Source organism: Bos grunniens, chromosome 19, assembly GCF_055505025.1.
Source record: "Bos grunniens cultivar Pamir isolate PY7600 chromosome 19, Bosgru_T2T1.0, whole genome shotgun sequence".
Taxonomy (NCBI): domain Eukaryota; kingdom Metazoa; phylum Chordata; class Mammalia; order Artiodactyla; family Bovidae; genus Bos; species Bos grunniens.
In genome coordinates, this window is record NC_141183.1 from 29,573,190 (window position 1) to 29,587,465 (window position 14,276).

At 47.7% G+C, this 14,276-nt stretch overlaps 1 protein-coding gene across 29 annotated transcripts in view; it reads right to left on the bottom strand.

The window, feature by feature from the left end:
* Positions 1-5,769: 5,769 nt before the first annotated feature.
* Positions 5,770-14,276, bottom strand: part of ULK2 (unc-51 like autophagy activating kinase 2) — a 59,343-nt gene continuing 50,836 nt past the window's right edge. For 27 of the 29 annotated variants that reach the window (XM_086358583.1, XM_086358601.1, XM_086358595.1 and 24 more), the window contains 6 exons: positions 13,411-13,619; positions 11,428-11,606; positions 10,931-11,049; positions 10,452-10,609; positions 8,479-8,614; positions 5,770-7,909 (listed from right to left, as the gene is read on the bottom strand). In XM_086358583.1, the coding sequence (XP_086214709.1) occupies positions 7,851-7,909; positions 8,479-8,614; positions 10,452-10,609; positions 10,931-11,049; positions 11,428-11,606; positions 13,411-13,619 (860 nt within the window). In that variant the 3' untranslated portion in view covers positions 5,770-7,850. Of the gene's footprint in view, positions 7,910-8,478; positions 8,615-10,451; positions 10,610-10,930; positions 11,050-11,427; positions 11,607-13,410; positions 13,620-13,747; positions 14,217-14,276 lie in introns of all 29 variants that reach the window. The other 2 variants (XR_015147825.1, XR_015147826.1) reach the window with 1 other exon arrangement.

The following is a 14,276-nucleotide window of genomic DNA, read 5'->3' on the forward strand; positions in this document are numbered from 1 at the left end:
ACGCTAAGTGTCTGCTGGTCGTGGGAGTGTTTCCTGTGGGGTGCAGCTGATGAGGGGAACCCTGAAAGCCACAGAAGGGATAACAGGGTGGAATACCCCGGAAACCATGGGCTGGAACAGTGGGGGCAAGAAGCAATGGGTTCGGGTGTGGCTTCAGCAGAGGAATTCATCGAGGAAATTTGAAGGAGTGAACCGCCAGGTGCCAGCAGCCTCACTGCAGCATTGCTGATGAACAGCACAGATCAGAACAGCCCTCAGGCCTTTCAGGTTGGGAACAGTGAGATAAATGAAGGTGTAGCCATTCGAGAAAAGGCTTGAGATCCTTAAAAGGGGCAGCTGTGCATAATACCTTCAAACACAAGTTTTTAAACAGTATAATTTCTATAACTGCATTTTTATAAAAGATGTCGTTTACACAGGAAGGTCATCTGAGTGGATGAACCAAAATGTTAATATAATCTCTGAGATGATGGAAAGTTTGTTCTTTGTAAGGATTTCTGCAACGGACACAAAGTACTTATAAAGAGAATCATCATCATCCACGGGGAAACAGGAGGGGTCAGTTCTCAGACGCTGAGAGAGGAGGGGCCCTTGCGGTGAGGAGCCGAGCTCCCGTGCAGGATTTGGCTGGGAAGCGTCCAGGGGTGCATGAGACAGAAAAGGGGAGCCCACAGGAGGTGGGGTGCTGACCTGGTGACCACTCCACCCTGGATGCTTGCTGCTGTGGGCCTCTTGAGAGCCAGCCTGGAGGTCAGTGGTGGGGCTGCTGCACGCCAGGCACTTGGGCCACTGGTTGTGGTTTCTGGCGCCAAGGCCAGCACCCGGGGGTCTGGAAATGAGGCTGGTCCACCTCTGGATGAGTCATCAGCGACCTGGTTTGCCTGGCGCTCCCCCTGGTGGCCACTGATGTGAAATGCAATGCTGTGCGCCTGCTCCCTAGGTCATCAGCATGGGCCACCCCCAGACCTCCTCACATCGGATTTCCAGGTCTCCACTCTTCTAGGCCCTGACCTCTCAGGACACCACCCACATTTCTGTGTATATCCTTACCCTTGACCTCTCCAATCCACGCAAAGGCGATGACTGGGCCCGAACTCTGCCTGCCTTGCCAACAGGGTCTTTCATGTGACCCAGGAGGCGCAAAGTGGCCCTGGGTCTTCTCTGCACACGAGGTGGAGTCGCCACAGGATCAAGCCCCCAGAGCAGCAGTGGACGAAGGGTACAGCGGTGCAATGACATCCATCCTGCATGTCCTAAGCCCTGATCCTGCTCCCAGGCCTCCCCAAGATTCTTCTTAACAAATATTTGTGTTTTACCAATTCCATTCTGCTTAAACCAGCTGGAGTCCTTTCCATGCATGGCAACTGCAAGGACTCTGCCCCACCCCCACCCCCCGGGCGCACAGGGCTGTGCTCCCCCTGAGGTGGACTCTACTTCCCACATTGACCCTGGACTCGGCCAACGGGACAGTGACAGATCCGTCTGTAGGGCTGAGTGTCTGGGGCTTGTCCTCTGACACTGGGCGCTCCTGAATGGGGTTGGGCCAGCAGTGGACAGCAGAATGTCAAGCAAACCCACAAGCACAGGTGAGGGCCCCCAGGCCACTGAGCACCAGCCATGCAAAGCCAACCAGAGCCATTCAGCTGGACCGCAGAACTGTGAGAATCAGGTGTGTTCACTGTGTGAAGCTACTGTTCTTGGAGTGGTTTTGTTACACAGCAAAAACACACTCATACACAATTCCTAGCAACAGAGAGCCCTCCCGGATACACCCCCATCCTGTTCATCTCCAAGTCACAGGGGTTTTAGCTCCTCCCTGTCTCTAGAAACCAGGCACTTTCTCCTCTGAAGACATTTCAGGGGGGTGTCCCTGCGTCCACTTATGGCGCTTCCCATCTTTTCTCCAAGCTGCCAGTGCAATCAGGCCACCCACCTGTGTCAAACCTTCCCACGGCTGAGGGGGGCCTCCCCAGCCTTCCTAGCCACACACTTTGACCCGATGCACTGACCTCTGGTCAGGCAGGGCCGGTGACGAGAGCCTGTGTCCATCACAGGATGGATGTACTCACGTGTGCAAGAAGGTGCATAAAAGAGTCCCTGTGCAGAAGCAGAGTCGTTGCTGTATCTGCATCTTTGTGGGGGCGTGTCAGGGAGTGGGCTCTAGGGAGCCTGCCTGAGGCAGATCCTGATGTGGGCACTGACCACCGTGAGAGTCAGCAAGCACCTTCAGTCCCCTCCCAGGCCCTGCGAGATCTATACATGCTCACGTAGAAGCTCCTGGATGTGTGACGACACAGGATCACACACGGTGTCTATCTGCCTGGAATGTGGACGTCGCCACTGTCACTATCGTAACCACCAACAGCAACATCACCACCACCATCTCACCACACACCCACCAGCATCATCCTCACCACCACCCCCATCACCACCAAAACCATAAATGCCACCATCATTTTCCACAAATATGTTTTGAGCACCTGCTCTTTGCCAAGAAATGTCCTAGGAACTAGGTGCATTATTAACAAGACAAATTCCTGGCTTGAGAGAGATGACACTTTAGTGAGGTGAGCAGAACAGCAAGTAAAAGCATAAACAGGGTAATTTCAGAAACTGGTTACTGTGCTACAAAAAGCACATGGTGCTGGGACAGAGGACTGCTGTCCTGTCGCTGCCTCCATTAAGGCAGGTTTCCCTGCCACAGGGCCTTTGCACAGGCTGGTCCCGCTCTCAGAACACCCTCCCCTCCTTCCTTAACCTGGGCAATGGCTACTCATCTTTTCCTGACTTTGGCCCCATCACCCCCATCATGAGCCCGATCACAGCAATGACACTGTCCCTCTCTCTTTCGTGGCATTCATTGCACTCACCATGTGGTTATCAGTCTTGTCTGAAAGGTACACCCTGTGAGAGCAGTCAAGCCTCGCATTGCTGCAGTCCCAGCATGGCAGGTGCGTAAGTACGAAGAGACCAACTTTGAAGTCAAACATTGCAGTTTCTTGAAATTTATCCATCAGTCTCTGGCCTAGGACACACCTCACAGAAGTGGAGCTGGCTCCCCTAGACCCTGCCTCACAAAGACCCCTCCTCCCTCCACTCCAGGAAGTCACCCCTAAATCCAAGCATACAGCAACTAAGGGTTGTTCCTTCTGCACCCTGTTGGCTGGAGGCCTGGCCATTCTCACCCACTGAAGCCCCTTCAGGGCCATCCTCAACACAGGAGCATGAAGGCCCCTGGAGGCAGAAGTCAGGGGGAGACCTGGAGCAGCCTTTCCCCTGGAGACCCTTTTGTCTCTCCTTTGGAACGCCATGCCCCACTACTCTCAAGAGAAAGACTGGGCTCACCAGCCCCTGGAGGGGCCCAGGGGTCTTTGGGGTGGTTTCTCTGGAGGAAGGGGGCCCAGGACTTGCCTCCCTGCTCCTCTCAGAAGTGAGCTGGGCTTCTGGGGAGCAGGGCTGAATAGGTACCTGCGTAGCCCTGTAAGCCCCTGCTCCTAGGTTTTCCTCAGGCCCTTCAGTGCCCTTCCCTGTTCGCAGGGCGTTTTCCCCACCAGGACCACATGAGTAGGTGCCCCTGTGACCTTCTTCACTGGATGGAAAAGCAAAGCTGCAAGAAGGCGAGGGATCTGCCCAAGGCCACACAGCATGAGTGAAAGGGGCCTCACTTGTCAAAGGACCGAAAAGATAAGTGTCTCCAGATGCTCCAAAACTAGAAATGGTGCAAACTTTGCATCCTGTGTATTTACTAACCATCCAATGAAATGTTTAAGGTCAGAATCATCACCAGGGCTGTGCTGCTGGCCCGGATGTGGACTGTCCACACCCAGGTTAACTGACACATGGATGGTGGGGAGCACACGTCCCCAGGGGCCTGTCTCTCCCACCATATGCACCTCAACACCTGGCTCTTCTGTGGTTCACCTGAGCACCAGGTACACACAAAATAGCCTGCAGATTAAGACTGGTTCTTACATTTAAAGTGGATATTAAAAAAAAAAAAAGATTTTGTGACATGTGGAAGTTATGTGATACTCAAATTTCAGGTGTGTCGTCTGGTTGCTTTGCAGCTCAGCAGCAGGGCTGAGTAGTTGCCGAAGGTGCTGGCCATTCAGTCCTGAATGGAGCAAGTGGGCAACACGGGGCATCCTGTCCAGCCTCCTGGACAGGACATTGCAGAGCAGATGATGTGTTTGTGACCATGTGGAAGGAAGCTGGGACCCATGTGGAAGTAAACAAGCCCCTTACGTAACAAGCATCTGTTCCCGAGAATCCCCCACTTTTCATATCCTCTCTAGACTAACACGCTCTGGTCACAAGCTGGCTCCTCTGTGAGCGACCTCTTAAATGTTGACATGTGCTCAAGGTCAGCTGGTCTGAGAAACGAGATTTTATTCCACATCTTCAGTGTCCGGAGTCCACGGAAGACTCACGTCTCTGAACACCAGACATGATGAAGAGACAGCCTGTGACTGAAGAAGGGTCCCCAGCCTCAGTCTCCCTCAGAGCCCCCATCCCTGGCTCAGATCCGCCCCCCATCCGAGCCCAGAGCCTAGGACCCTCAGCCAGTCCGTACCAGGGATTTTTCACCCTGCCACTCACAGAAGCCTCCAGACTGGAGATTGTTGGGAGGGAGAGGCGAGGAAGGAATGTGTCAAGGGGCCACCGCTGCACGAGGGAGTCCGAGACCAAGAGAGCTGCACCCAAGGAGGCAGAGAACAGCCAAGACGTGACAGCCTGGGAGTGGGAGGATGAGAGGAAGCCCAGGGCTCGGTGACCTCACTCAGATCCACTCCAAAGGCTCTTCAACAAGGACACACTGAACAGCCACAACAAAGATTTACATGGCACATTACTAACTGGCCAAGCAAGGCCCTGGGGAAGGGGACCTGAAGCCTTGGCCCCTTCCTCCAGAACAGTCTGGGTACTGGCCTACCATGACCCTTCACCTGTTTGGCCCTGCCTTGTCCACAAAGGCTGAAACTTTAGGGGCTACCAGTCATTTCCCATGGTGGGTGCTTTTCCAGGTGGGCCACTGTGATATGTCTTCTTTGTTTGTGTGAGGACCTGGCCATCCTGACCCCTTGCCCACTTGCCAGGGCTGGGACAAACAAGGAGACTCGGGCAGCACTCAGGAGCCTCCATGGCTGCAGACTCGGGGCCCAGGGCACAGCCAGAGTCTCCTTGGGTGCAGAGCAGACACGATACTTCCAGGTGGTGCCTGTCAGGGAGGGAAGACGCCAAGCTCCCCAGCAGCAGGTATCCTCCTGGAACAATACAAGTTCACTCAGTCCCAGTGAGAACAGGTGACTGCTTGTGGAGGCTATGGTGGAAGCAGCAAGACTTCCTCCAAGGCCCATGCATAAGTACCCCCATCACCTCACAGGCTTTCTAGAGCCAAGTAACAACTTCACATCCATGGTGTCCAGCTCGACTCCCCTCCTGTTACCTGTGGGGACTGAGCCCACCCAGCCCAAACAGTAACCTTTTCTCCAGCCTCCTCTTCTCGACCCCAGGAGGGTGGAACGACAGAAGGGCATTCTGGCTCTTCCTCTTCAGGAGAAGGGGGTGTGGGCATCATCCCTCAGGCCCAGTGCAGGCCCAGCTCAGGGAAACCCTTACAACAGGAACAGCCAGCTAGCACATTCGCGGATTACTCCTCTACCTGCATTTGTACGGTCCATAACTTTCCAGATGTCAATCCATGAATGTATGGACTGGTCCATTTCCATTTCATGAAACAGATGATAGAAAAATCAAAAGATACACATGGAAACATAAAGCATTTGTTTATTATTGCTATAATCAAGGCAAAATCTGTTAAAACAATTGGCCTTGATAATGGAAATATAATCAGAATCATTATTCCTGCATTTACAGTTTGTTTTCTGCTGTTCAGACTGCAGGGTTTCACACATACACCACCTACCACCTGACTTTTCTCGCACAAGAAGAATGCACTTGGAGACCACTCCCTAGGTACTGATGGCAGACCAAGCATTTCCTCACTGTGAACTCATTCCATCCTGTGTTTAAAACCAATGGGAAAGGGGAGGAGGGATGCACCCACCCCCTTTGGAGGATCAACTGAGATAACCTAGGTGGTAACTGAGAGAACATACTAGAAACTGCCCTTTAGTACAAACTAGAGCATCACCAGTAATGGTGCTTGTCACCCTGCTGGGGGTGGGGGAGGCCCCAGCACAGCCCTGCTCCTATCGCCTGCAGAACTGTCACCACAACCTGAAGTCCTGAGGCAATGTGCGTTAACCACCCAGCCTCCAAACTCACTGAGGGAGTTGGTCTGACAAGCCACGTCACAGGGACCCAGCCTTGTCCTAGAAACACCTGGTCAGTTTTATTTATCTTAGTATACATCTGTACAGGCAATAATAAAAAGGCTACTACACAATTCAGTGAGTTTTACCTAGTTTCATGAGTAATGCATGCAGTTACAAATGAGAGGTAGAAACACTGTATTAAAGACCTAAAAATACAAACATCATATAAATAAATGTTCAAATTAACTGCTGGAATTTTATACAGATAAATAAGGTAAAAATTACATTACTTTGTCAAAGTAAAGGAAAACCTTGTTTTGTTTTTATCAGTACACTTAAATTAGATTAATGCCAAAGAGCTTCTGTGCAATTTGTCCAAGTTTAGATGACATCATCTAAGAGGATTAAAACTGGAGAATGATTTGTTCAAGTATCCAAGCATGTAAGTCAAAGAAACCAAATCATCGACCGCGAGGGCACCGTTTCTGGAGGGACGTTAAGGGCCCACAGGAAAATGCACACAGGCTGGAGAGAGCCGCCCCTTATCCTAAGAGAAAACAAACCTAATTTTTCTCTGACTTCATGTAAAACTCCACATCACTAAAAAGCCTAGAGGTCACCAACTCTGTTTTGGCCCTACTGCAATTCTTGAGTGTATCTCTGGCCTGCGATTTGTTCTAATGCTGCCCGAATAAACCTAGCGGTCACAGGCATGAATGCACATTATGCATGCACAGTAAAAAAATGAAAACTAAAGCAGACAACCAAGCAACTTAAAAACATCAGTGAGAGAAAACCTGTAGGCGTAGATGAATAAGAAAATGCAGAGGTTCATAAAACGTAAGTCTTTACCACTGAAAAGTCCACGAGAGATTACATGTGAATTCTGGAAAGGGTACGCATATATAATCAAGTAAAATGCTCTAAACAAGTCCATTGTGCCTCAGTTAGTTTTAAATTGCAAAATCCAATACAGTTATTTTAATAAATTAGTGCAATATGAAAGATTTTGGAAGATTATTAATATATGCCCATGTTAGCTCAAATGGAAGATCTCACAATATCTTCCAAGAGTCATCTTTCACTCCTTCTTAAGCTATTTCTTCCTGAGCTGTTTATGGGTGCATGCTCAGACTCAGACAAACTCACCCCGAGAACTGAACTGCCCGGAGGAGATGGGGCTTTTTACTTCCACGCCTCAGTGAATACGAGGAGTCCCACACTGTGCTCTGGTGGCTAGTACAAAGAGCCACTCATCACTTCATGCTAACTCTCCTTAACAGTAACCATATTGGTGACTCTAGTTCTAAGGTATGTTTATTTACCAAAATCAAACCGAAAGCCCAGTGGAACACTTTTGCATCTGCTTCTATAAAGAGAAAGGGAAGGGGTGACTTCTCTGGTTAGGCAGACCTCCTACCATATGTAGTTCTGGGATTGGTTTTCCTTTGTGAAACCACTGCGTGCTCTTTGGTAGTCACCATGTAAGGGTGGGGCGACAGGACCCAAGCTGTGCTCCCAATGGCATCACCTGACACCCACCGCTGGTCCCGGGGGCAGGCCTGCTGCTGCTCACAAGGCTGAGGTGCTATAGCAGAGTGCTGACAATCTTCTTTCAATACTAGATTTATCTAGAAATAAAATCCATGATAAATGCCATTAATATTTCAAAACTGAGGAAAGAATCACCACTAAGAAAAACCTCTCCACATCCACCCTCACTTTTGTCCTATCTTTGCCCCAAAGTTAACAGTTCCAGTGCATTTTCTTCTTTCTGCCTGCTAATTGTCTAGCTTAGTGCTGCACGGTGTACAAGCTAGATTAGCAAGTCGAACGAAGAACACGTAGATTTTAACAGCTAGTTTGCTAACAACTGCAAATAAGTATAGAACTGCCAGTCCCTGGTTGCTCTTCAGAATGTGGATGACCACACCTCCTCCAAGAGGCCCACCACCACCTCATCTGCTCTTCACAAGCCTAGTATCTACTCCTCACAACAGCTCTGCAAGGCAGGCCTTGTCCCTCATCTCACAGAAGAAGAACCTGAGACCACGGAAGGGGGATGTGACTAGCCCAAGGTTGGGAAACCAAGATGCAACCCCCTCGGGCAGGGCACTGCACACCCCAGGGTCTTCCTGCTGCGCCAGGAAAAGACGAGGAGATGCAATCAGCAAACACACTGCTTTCCAAGTCAACTCACATCTGTGGATGTTTTCAATGTCTGCTGGGTCCTGAAGAATCTTAGTTAAGCCCTCCAGAAGAAGGGCTGCCTTATGATAGCGATAAACAATATCTTCAGTCTGCTGAAACATTTCATCCAAGGCTGCGGCTTGAACCTGGAACCAGCAAAAAAAGACAAGAAGGTTCTCGACTTTTCCAAGAAAATATGAATCCGTGTGCACAATGCAGCTTTAAATGGAATCTCTCTAAAATTAGTACATTTTGACAAAATGATATAACTTACTGGGTGAGTGATATAAAGGAAAAGCTTCTTGACAAAAGAATTACTAACATTCAAACTGCATTTGTTTGAACTGCATTCAAACATAACCTTCTTGAACTCAGAGACTCAAAACTAAGGTTTAACACTTCTAAACTGGCTCATATCTGACTTCAATAAAAAGTTTACTTTAAATATACACTTCCATACTAGTAACCTGGCATTTCATTAAAGCAGATTTTGTTACAATGAAATAATTAAATGATATTAAAAGCCATTTATCAGCTGCTTCTTTCAGTTAAAGGACTTCCTGGTGTGTGGGATTTATTTACTCAGAGACATTTAATAGGCACCTCTTGAATTTACGGGGCATTGGGCATATGATGAAGGCGAGCTCACAGTCCAGGTAAGGTGTGCGGTGTCCTCCAAGGGCCACACGATATCACAGGAGGAAGCCCTGGATCCCAGTGGACTACACTCAAGGGGCACCTAACCAGACTATCAGGGAGGGGAAGGTGAGGAGAGCCTCCAGGAAGTGACACTGAGGCCGAGCCACGAGAAGCAGGAGTGAGCTGGGCAGTGGGAGGGGGGCAGGGCCTCCTCAGTGTCATTGACAGGTTTATGAGCATTCTGTTTTCCCAGCAGCATCCTAATTTTCTCTTTAATCATTCATCTCTGAGTCTGTGAGGGATCCAGTGTGCTAATTTATCTGTCAGTATGCTGTCTCTTTCAAAAAGCAAAGCCACTTACAATAAGATAAATAAAATGGATATGGAAAATCAAAGTCCTGAAACGGAGGGAGAAAGAAAGAACTACATGTAAGGTGAGTGCCCCCAAGCTACTCAGCAGCCAGGACCCAGGAGAGATTTGTTGGAGGCACGCGGCCATGTCATCAGCAGAGACAACAGCACTGTCACTCCTCACAACAGGACATCAGTCCTGGCACAAATTTTAAGAGAAAACCTATCCTATGAAGTCTTTATTTGGTACAAAATGATACAGTGCATAATGTTATTCATGTCAACAGTTTATAGCGATATAATATATATTATTCTCATCAATAGCTTATATTCCAAAATTATTTTCATATGACTTTTTATTATGATGACTTTCAAAAAAATGCCAAGGGGTAATATAACAGTACAATTCAGAGTTCAGGTAAATCTGGGGCCAAGAAGGAAGGTCAATTGTGTTAGTATGGTAAAAACCATAAGGTTGGTCAATAATTAAGTTCTTCCCCACTGAATTACTTCTTTAACAGCCTCTAATTTCATGCTTACCTCAGGCAATTTTCCTTTCGAGATACAGAAAACAAATTATTTCTACGAATATAACCAGAGCACATGAATTTTTGCAGATAGGGTAAAAGAGCAGAATTTTTTTCTAACATTTTAAGCCAAATTTCTTAAACAATGGGAAACGAAGAAACAGATCCAGCAAAAGCTTTTAGATTCAAACTATCAAAAGATTAGATCATGCCTAATGTTAGCAATTTTTAAGCGGTATGGTAAACTTATTAATACCAAAAGTGGTAACCAACACAGCTTATGTTTGCTGCATGTTAATTCAGTCCAAATACTCCTTCAGGAAGAGGTACCATAACACCTGGGACTTGGGAGTGGTGGTGCATAAACTCTGCTTAAAAGGATGATGTCAAGCAGGTGTGCAATTCAAAAGATGCTCTTAAACACCACAACTATTACTGTACAATATTACACCTTAAAAAGGGTTACCATTTCTACAGCACAGTTATAGATGAGTTTCTCTGCAGTTACGCTGTTGATTTCATCAATAAATCTCTGTTTGTCAGAGAAGAAGCGATTCAGCTTTTCTGTCAGTTTCTTGCACATGCTAATGCAGAATTTATATCGTTCATTCAGATTTTTGACAACTGGAAAAAAGTTGAAATAAGAATTCAGTTTTCTTTCAGAAACAGTCACGGTGACATATAACTTTCCTGCTAACTTAAGGAAAGCAACATAAAATGATCACTGAGAAAAGCGCCTGGAAATCATTCTTTCCTATGTCCTCTCTGTCAGTTAGGAGAGGATTAACAAAGCACCTGATTGTTCTATGTTAAAAACAGAGAAGCCAGCATCTTTTCCCACTGAAGAAGACTTAATAACACAGTGACCCCTCATCAAAAACCCTTTTCTCAGTGCAAGGGGAGAGGACTTCTGGGCCTCCAAGAGCTCATCACGCCCCAGCCTACCTTGCTTCACACCTGAGGACGGGCTCAGCTTCCCGGACTTGATCTGCTCTTTGGCGAGATGCAGAGAGGCTGCCAGGAGTTGTGCAGCTTTCATGTACAACACCAGCTGCTCTACCCGCCTGGCCCAGAGACAGCAAGCACAGTGTTAGCCTGCAAACCAACAGACCAGGCCCCATCTCAACCCGCCTTGACATTCTTAGTGCACAAAGGACTCCTGAAAGGAGAAAGGTCGGCGTGGAAAAAAGTGTACTTTTAACACTAGGGGCACACTCAGATAAGAGTACCATCTCTTTATAATCAAGTATCTTTAAAATCAAGGCTGCAGAACCTCTGGTCTTGGCTCACACAGTGAAATTGAGCACTGAAATAACTCAGAGACTCCTCAACACTTCTGTTAACCAGACATGACCTGCAGTGGGTGGCGAGGCCTCCAGCTTGGACACCAGTGTATGGAGGGCAGGAAGGAAGGAAGGAGACGGACAGTAGGGGCCACCTACCCCCAGTCCTTGCTCAGCTGGCTGATCTGGTCCACCACCGCACTCTCCTGGATCTGGTACACGGAGACGGCGGATGCGCAGAGCTCCGGGCTCCCCCCGCGCACAGCCGTCAGGTCCAGCACACACTCCGTGAACAGCAGCATTGAGTTCAGGTGGCGTAAGGTGTCTGCATGTTCTTGCTAAGGCAAAGCCAACTTGTCTTAGAAACTTGCAGGTTAAGGAGAGGTGCATACTCATTTCTGTATACCAACCGTGGCCACTGCTGATATTTTTCTATACGTATCAATATCAGAATGATCAGAGGAGGCTGAAATTTCTAAATTCCAGAAAACTAGTCAGAAGATAAACACAAATGAAATCAAAGATGTGTCATGTGTTTTGTGGCATGTATGAGAGCAACCACAACATTCAGCCTCAAAGATACGAGGCTACTGTGCTTTCACCAGGAAAAAATGAAACACAGAACTAAATCAATGTACACGAGACACTGACCAAACATGACCAAATAGATACTGAGATATAAGAACTTCAGCATATTCTGGACATGAGACTACACTTCTCAAAAGTTTCATGAATTCTACTGGCTTAAAATTCAGAGATACTTTATTTAAATTTCTGGTGGTTCCTCAGTTAGTAGTGATTCCTAATAATAAAGCTTTTAAATTTCATGATCTTTTCAGTTAGAATGAAGTACTTAGAATGAAGTACAGACAGACATAATAGCCATGCATTAAAAATTGGTATTCTAAAATTAATGCTGTTTTGAGATTTGTTTTTAGCTAGCAATGTATTTTGAAATCTAAAATAAGACTAAGTTTCTCACTCTCCTTCCATGGTTAAAAGGGATGAAAACCAGTTTCCTTGAGACAGGAGAATAAACGAACCAACTTTTGAGAGTCTCCCTGCTCTGCAACAGCAAATTGGACTGTATGTTCCAACACTTACTAGAACATAATTTACATTATACATATTTTCAAAATTACAGCTTAAACTTACCACAGAATCACTACTAAGATTTTGCATGCAATATTTTATAAATTTTATGTGAGATACTTAATGCTCCTCCACACACAACAGAAAATCCTAGGGGTCCAGCATGGACACTTAGTGCCTTCGATGGTCTGGAGAACAGGTCATTTTCATTTGAAGTGCAGGGTGATCTGCACTGACTGAGGTCAGATGCAGTCCACGGGAAGATGGCCTAGAGTCGATGCTGAGGAGTTAGCTGGCACAGGCTTTGGAATCGTAACATTAACCTCTGTTCTGGATGTGTGCTCAGCATGCTGCACATTATGACCTGTTTTTCCCTGGAGAACAAGCTCCATGGAGGGACCTGACTGTCCAATCTGCTGGGAAGCTGTATTTCTCAGCGTTACTGACTCAGTTGGCATTATAATCTACTTTTTCAAGACCTAAGTTTAAGCATATCATTTTTATCTTGTAAGGTAAGGTAAGCTTTGAGAATAAAAAGTTATGGTTTTAGGGAAAAGATTATGTTTTAAAAGTCCTATAAGTAGTAAAAGGGCTTCCCGCATAGCTTAGTCAGTAAAGAATCTGCCTGCAAGGCAGGAGACCCAGGTTCGATCCCTGGGTTGGGAAGATCTCCTGGAGAAGGGAATGGCAACCCACTCCAGTATTCTGGCCTGGAGAATCCCATGGACAGAGGCGCCTAGCAGGCTACAGTCCATGGGTTCTCAAGAGTCAGACACAACTTAGCGACTAAATCACTACCACCATAAGTAGTAAATAAACTTCAGATAAAAGCACTAAGAATACAAAATTTGTATGTGTCACTTCCTGTGAACCAAAGCTTGTTGTGAATGAGTGTCACTGTCAACATAATTCTAAAAACACACCACCAAGGTTTCAGATAGAAAAAGTCATGGGGAGAACCACTGGGACTTGCTCTCTGATTCTCCCCTCTCATTATCAATTCTCTCCTCACTGTAGCCTTAAAGGACACATCGTAGGGTCTCTTCCCACCTCCATCAGCGTTTCCTCTGGCAGTTCGGGGGCTTCAAAGGTGACAAGCCCCTCCAGGCTGGGGGGTGAAGCACCACAAGGCACATGTCTCAGGCTGGGAGCTGCCTCTGCTCCCGGAGGGGGAGACCCCGAGCACAGCCCAGGTGGGGAGCCCCCACACACGCGGCCACCGATGGAGCACAGAGAGCCCCCGGAGCCGCTAGAGCCCCCTGTGGAGAGAGGACATGGACAGCGCTCAGTGATTAGCACCCAGTGATCACCAGGCAGTATGGCAACCAGTAAGAGAAACCCCGCTCCCACCCCAGCCCAAGAACAGGCTCTGTCTTCCAACGCTCACCTTCATTCCTCAGCTGTAGGCATCCTTCACAGACTCATCACAGCTGCTTTTAAATTGTTTTAGACAAACTCTAGCATACGCCTCGGAGAAGGCAATGGCACCCCACTCCAATACTCTTGCCTGGAAAATCCCATGGATGGAGGAGCCTGGTAGGTTGCAGTCCATGGGGTCACTAAGAGTCGGATACGACTGAGCGACTTCACTTTTCGCTTTCATGCATTGGAGAAGGAAATGGCAACCCACTCCAGTGTTCTTGCCTGGAGAATCCCAGGGATTGGGGAGCATGGTGGGCTGCTGTCTATGGAGTTGCACAGAGTCAGACACGACTGAAGCGACTTAGCAGCAGCAGTATACGCCTTTCTCCCCTGCTGCACCGCAGTCCTCAGGTGAGAAAACTCAGCCATAGGTGGTACATCACTAAAACTCTATCCGAGCGCTGGTCTGGAGGCGCTTACACCAGTTCTGATTTCTAATACCATGAACAACATTGTGATGAGATCTCACCTTCTTGTGAGTTATTTATGTGTGA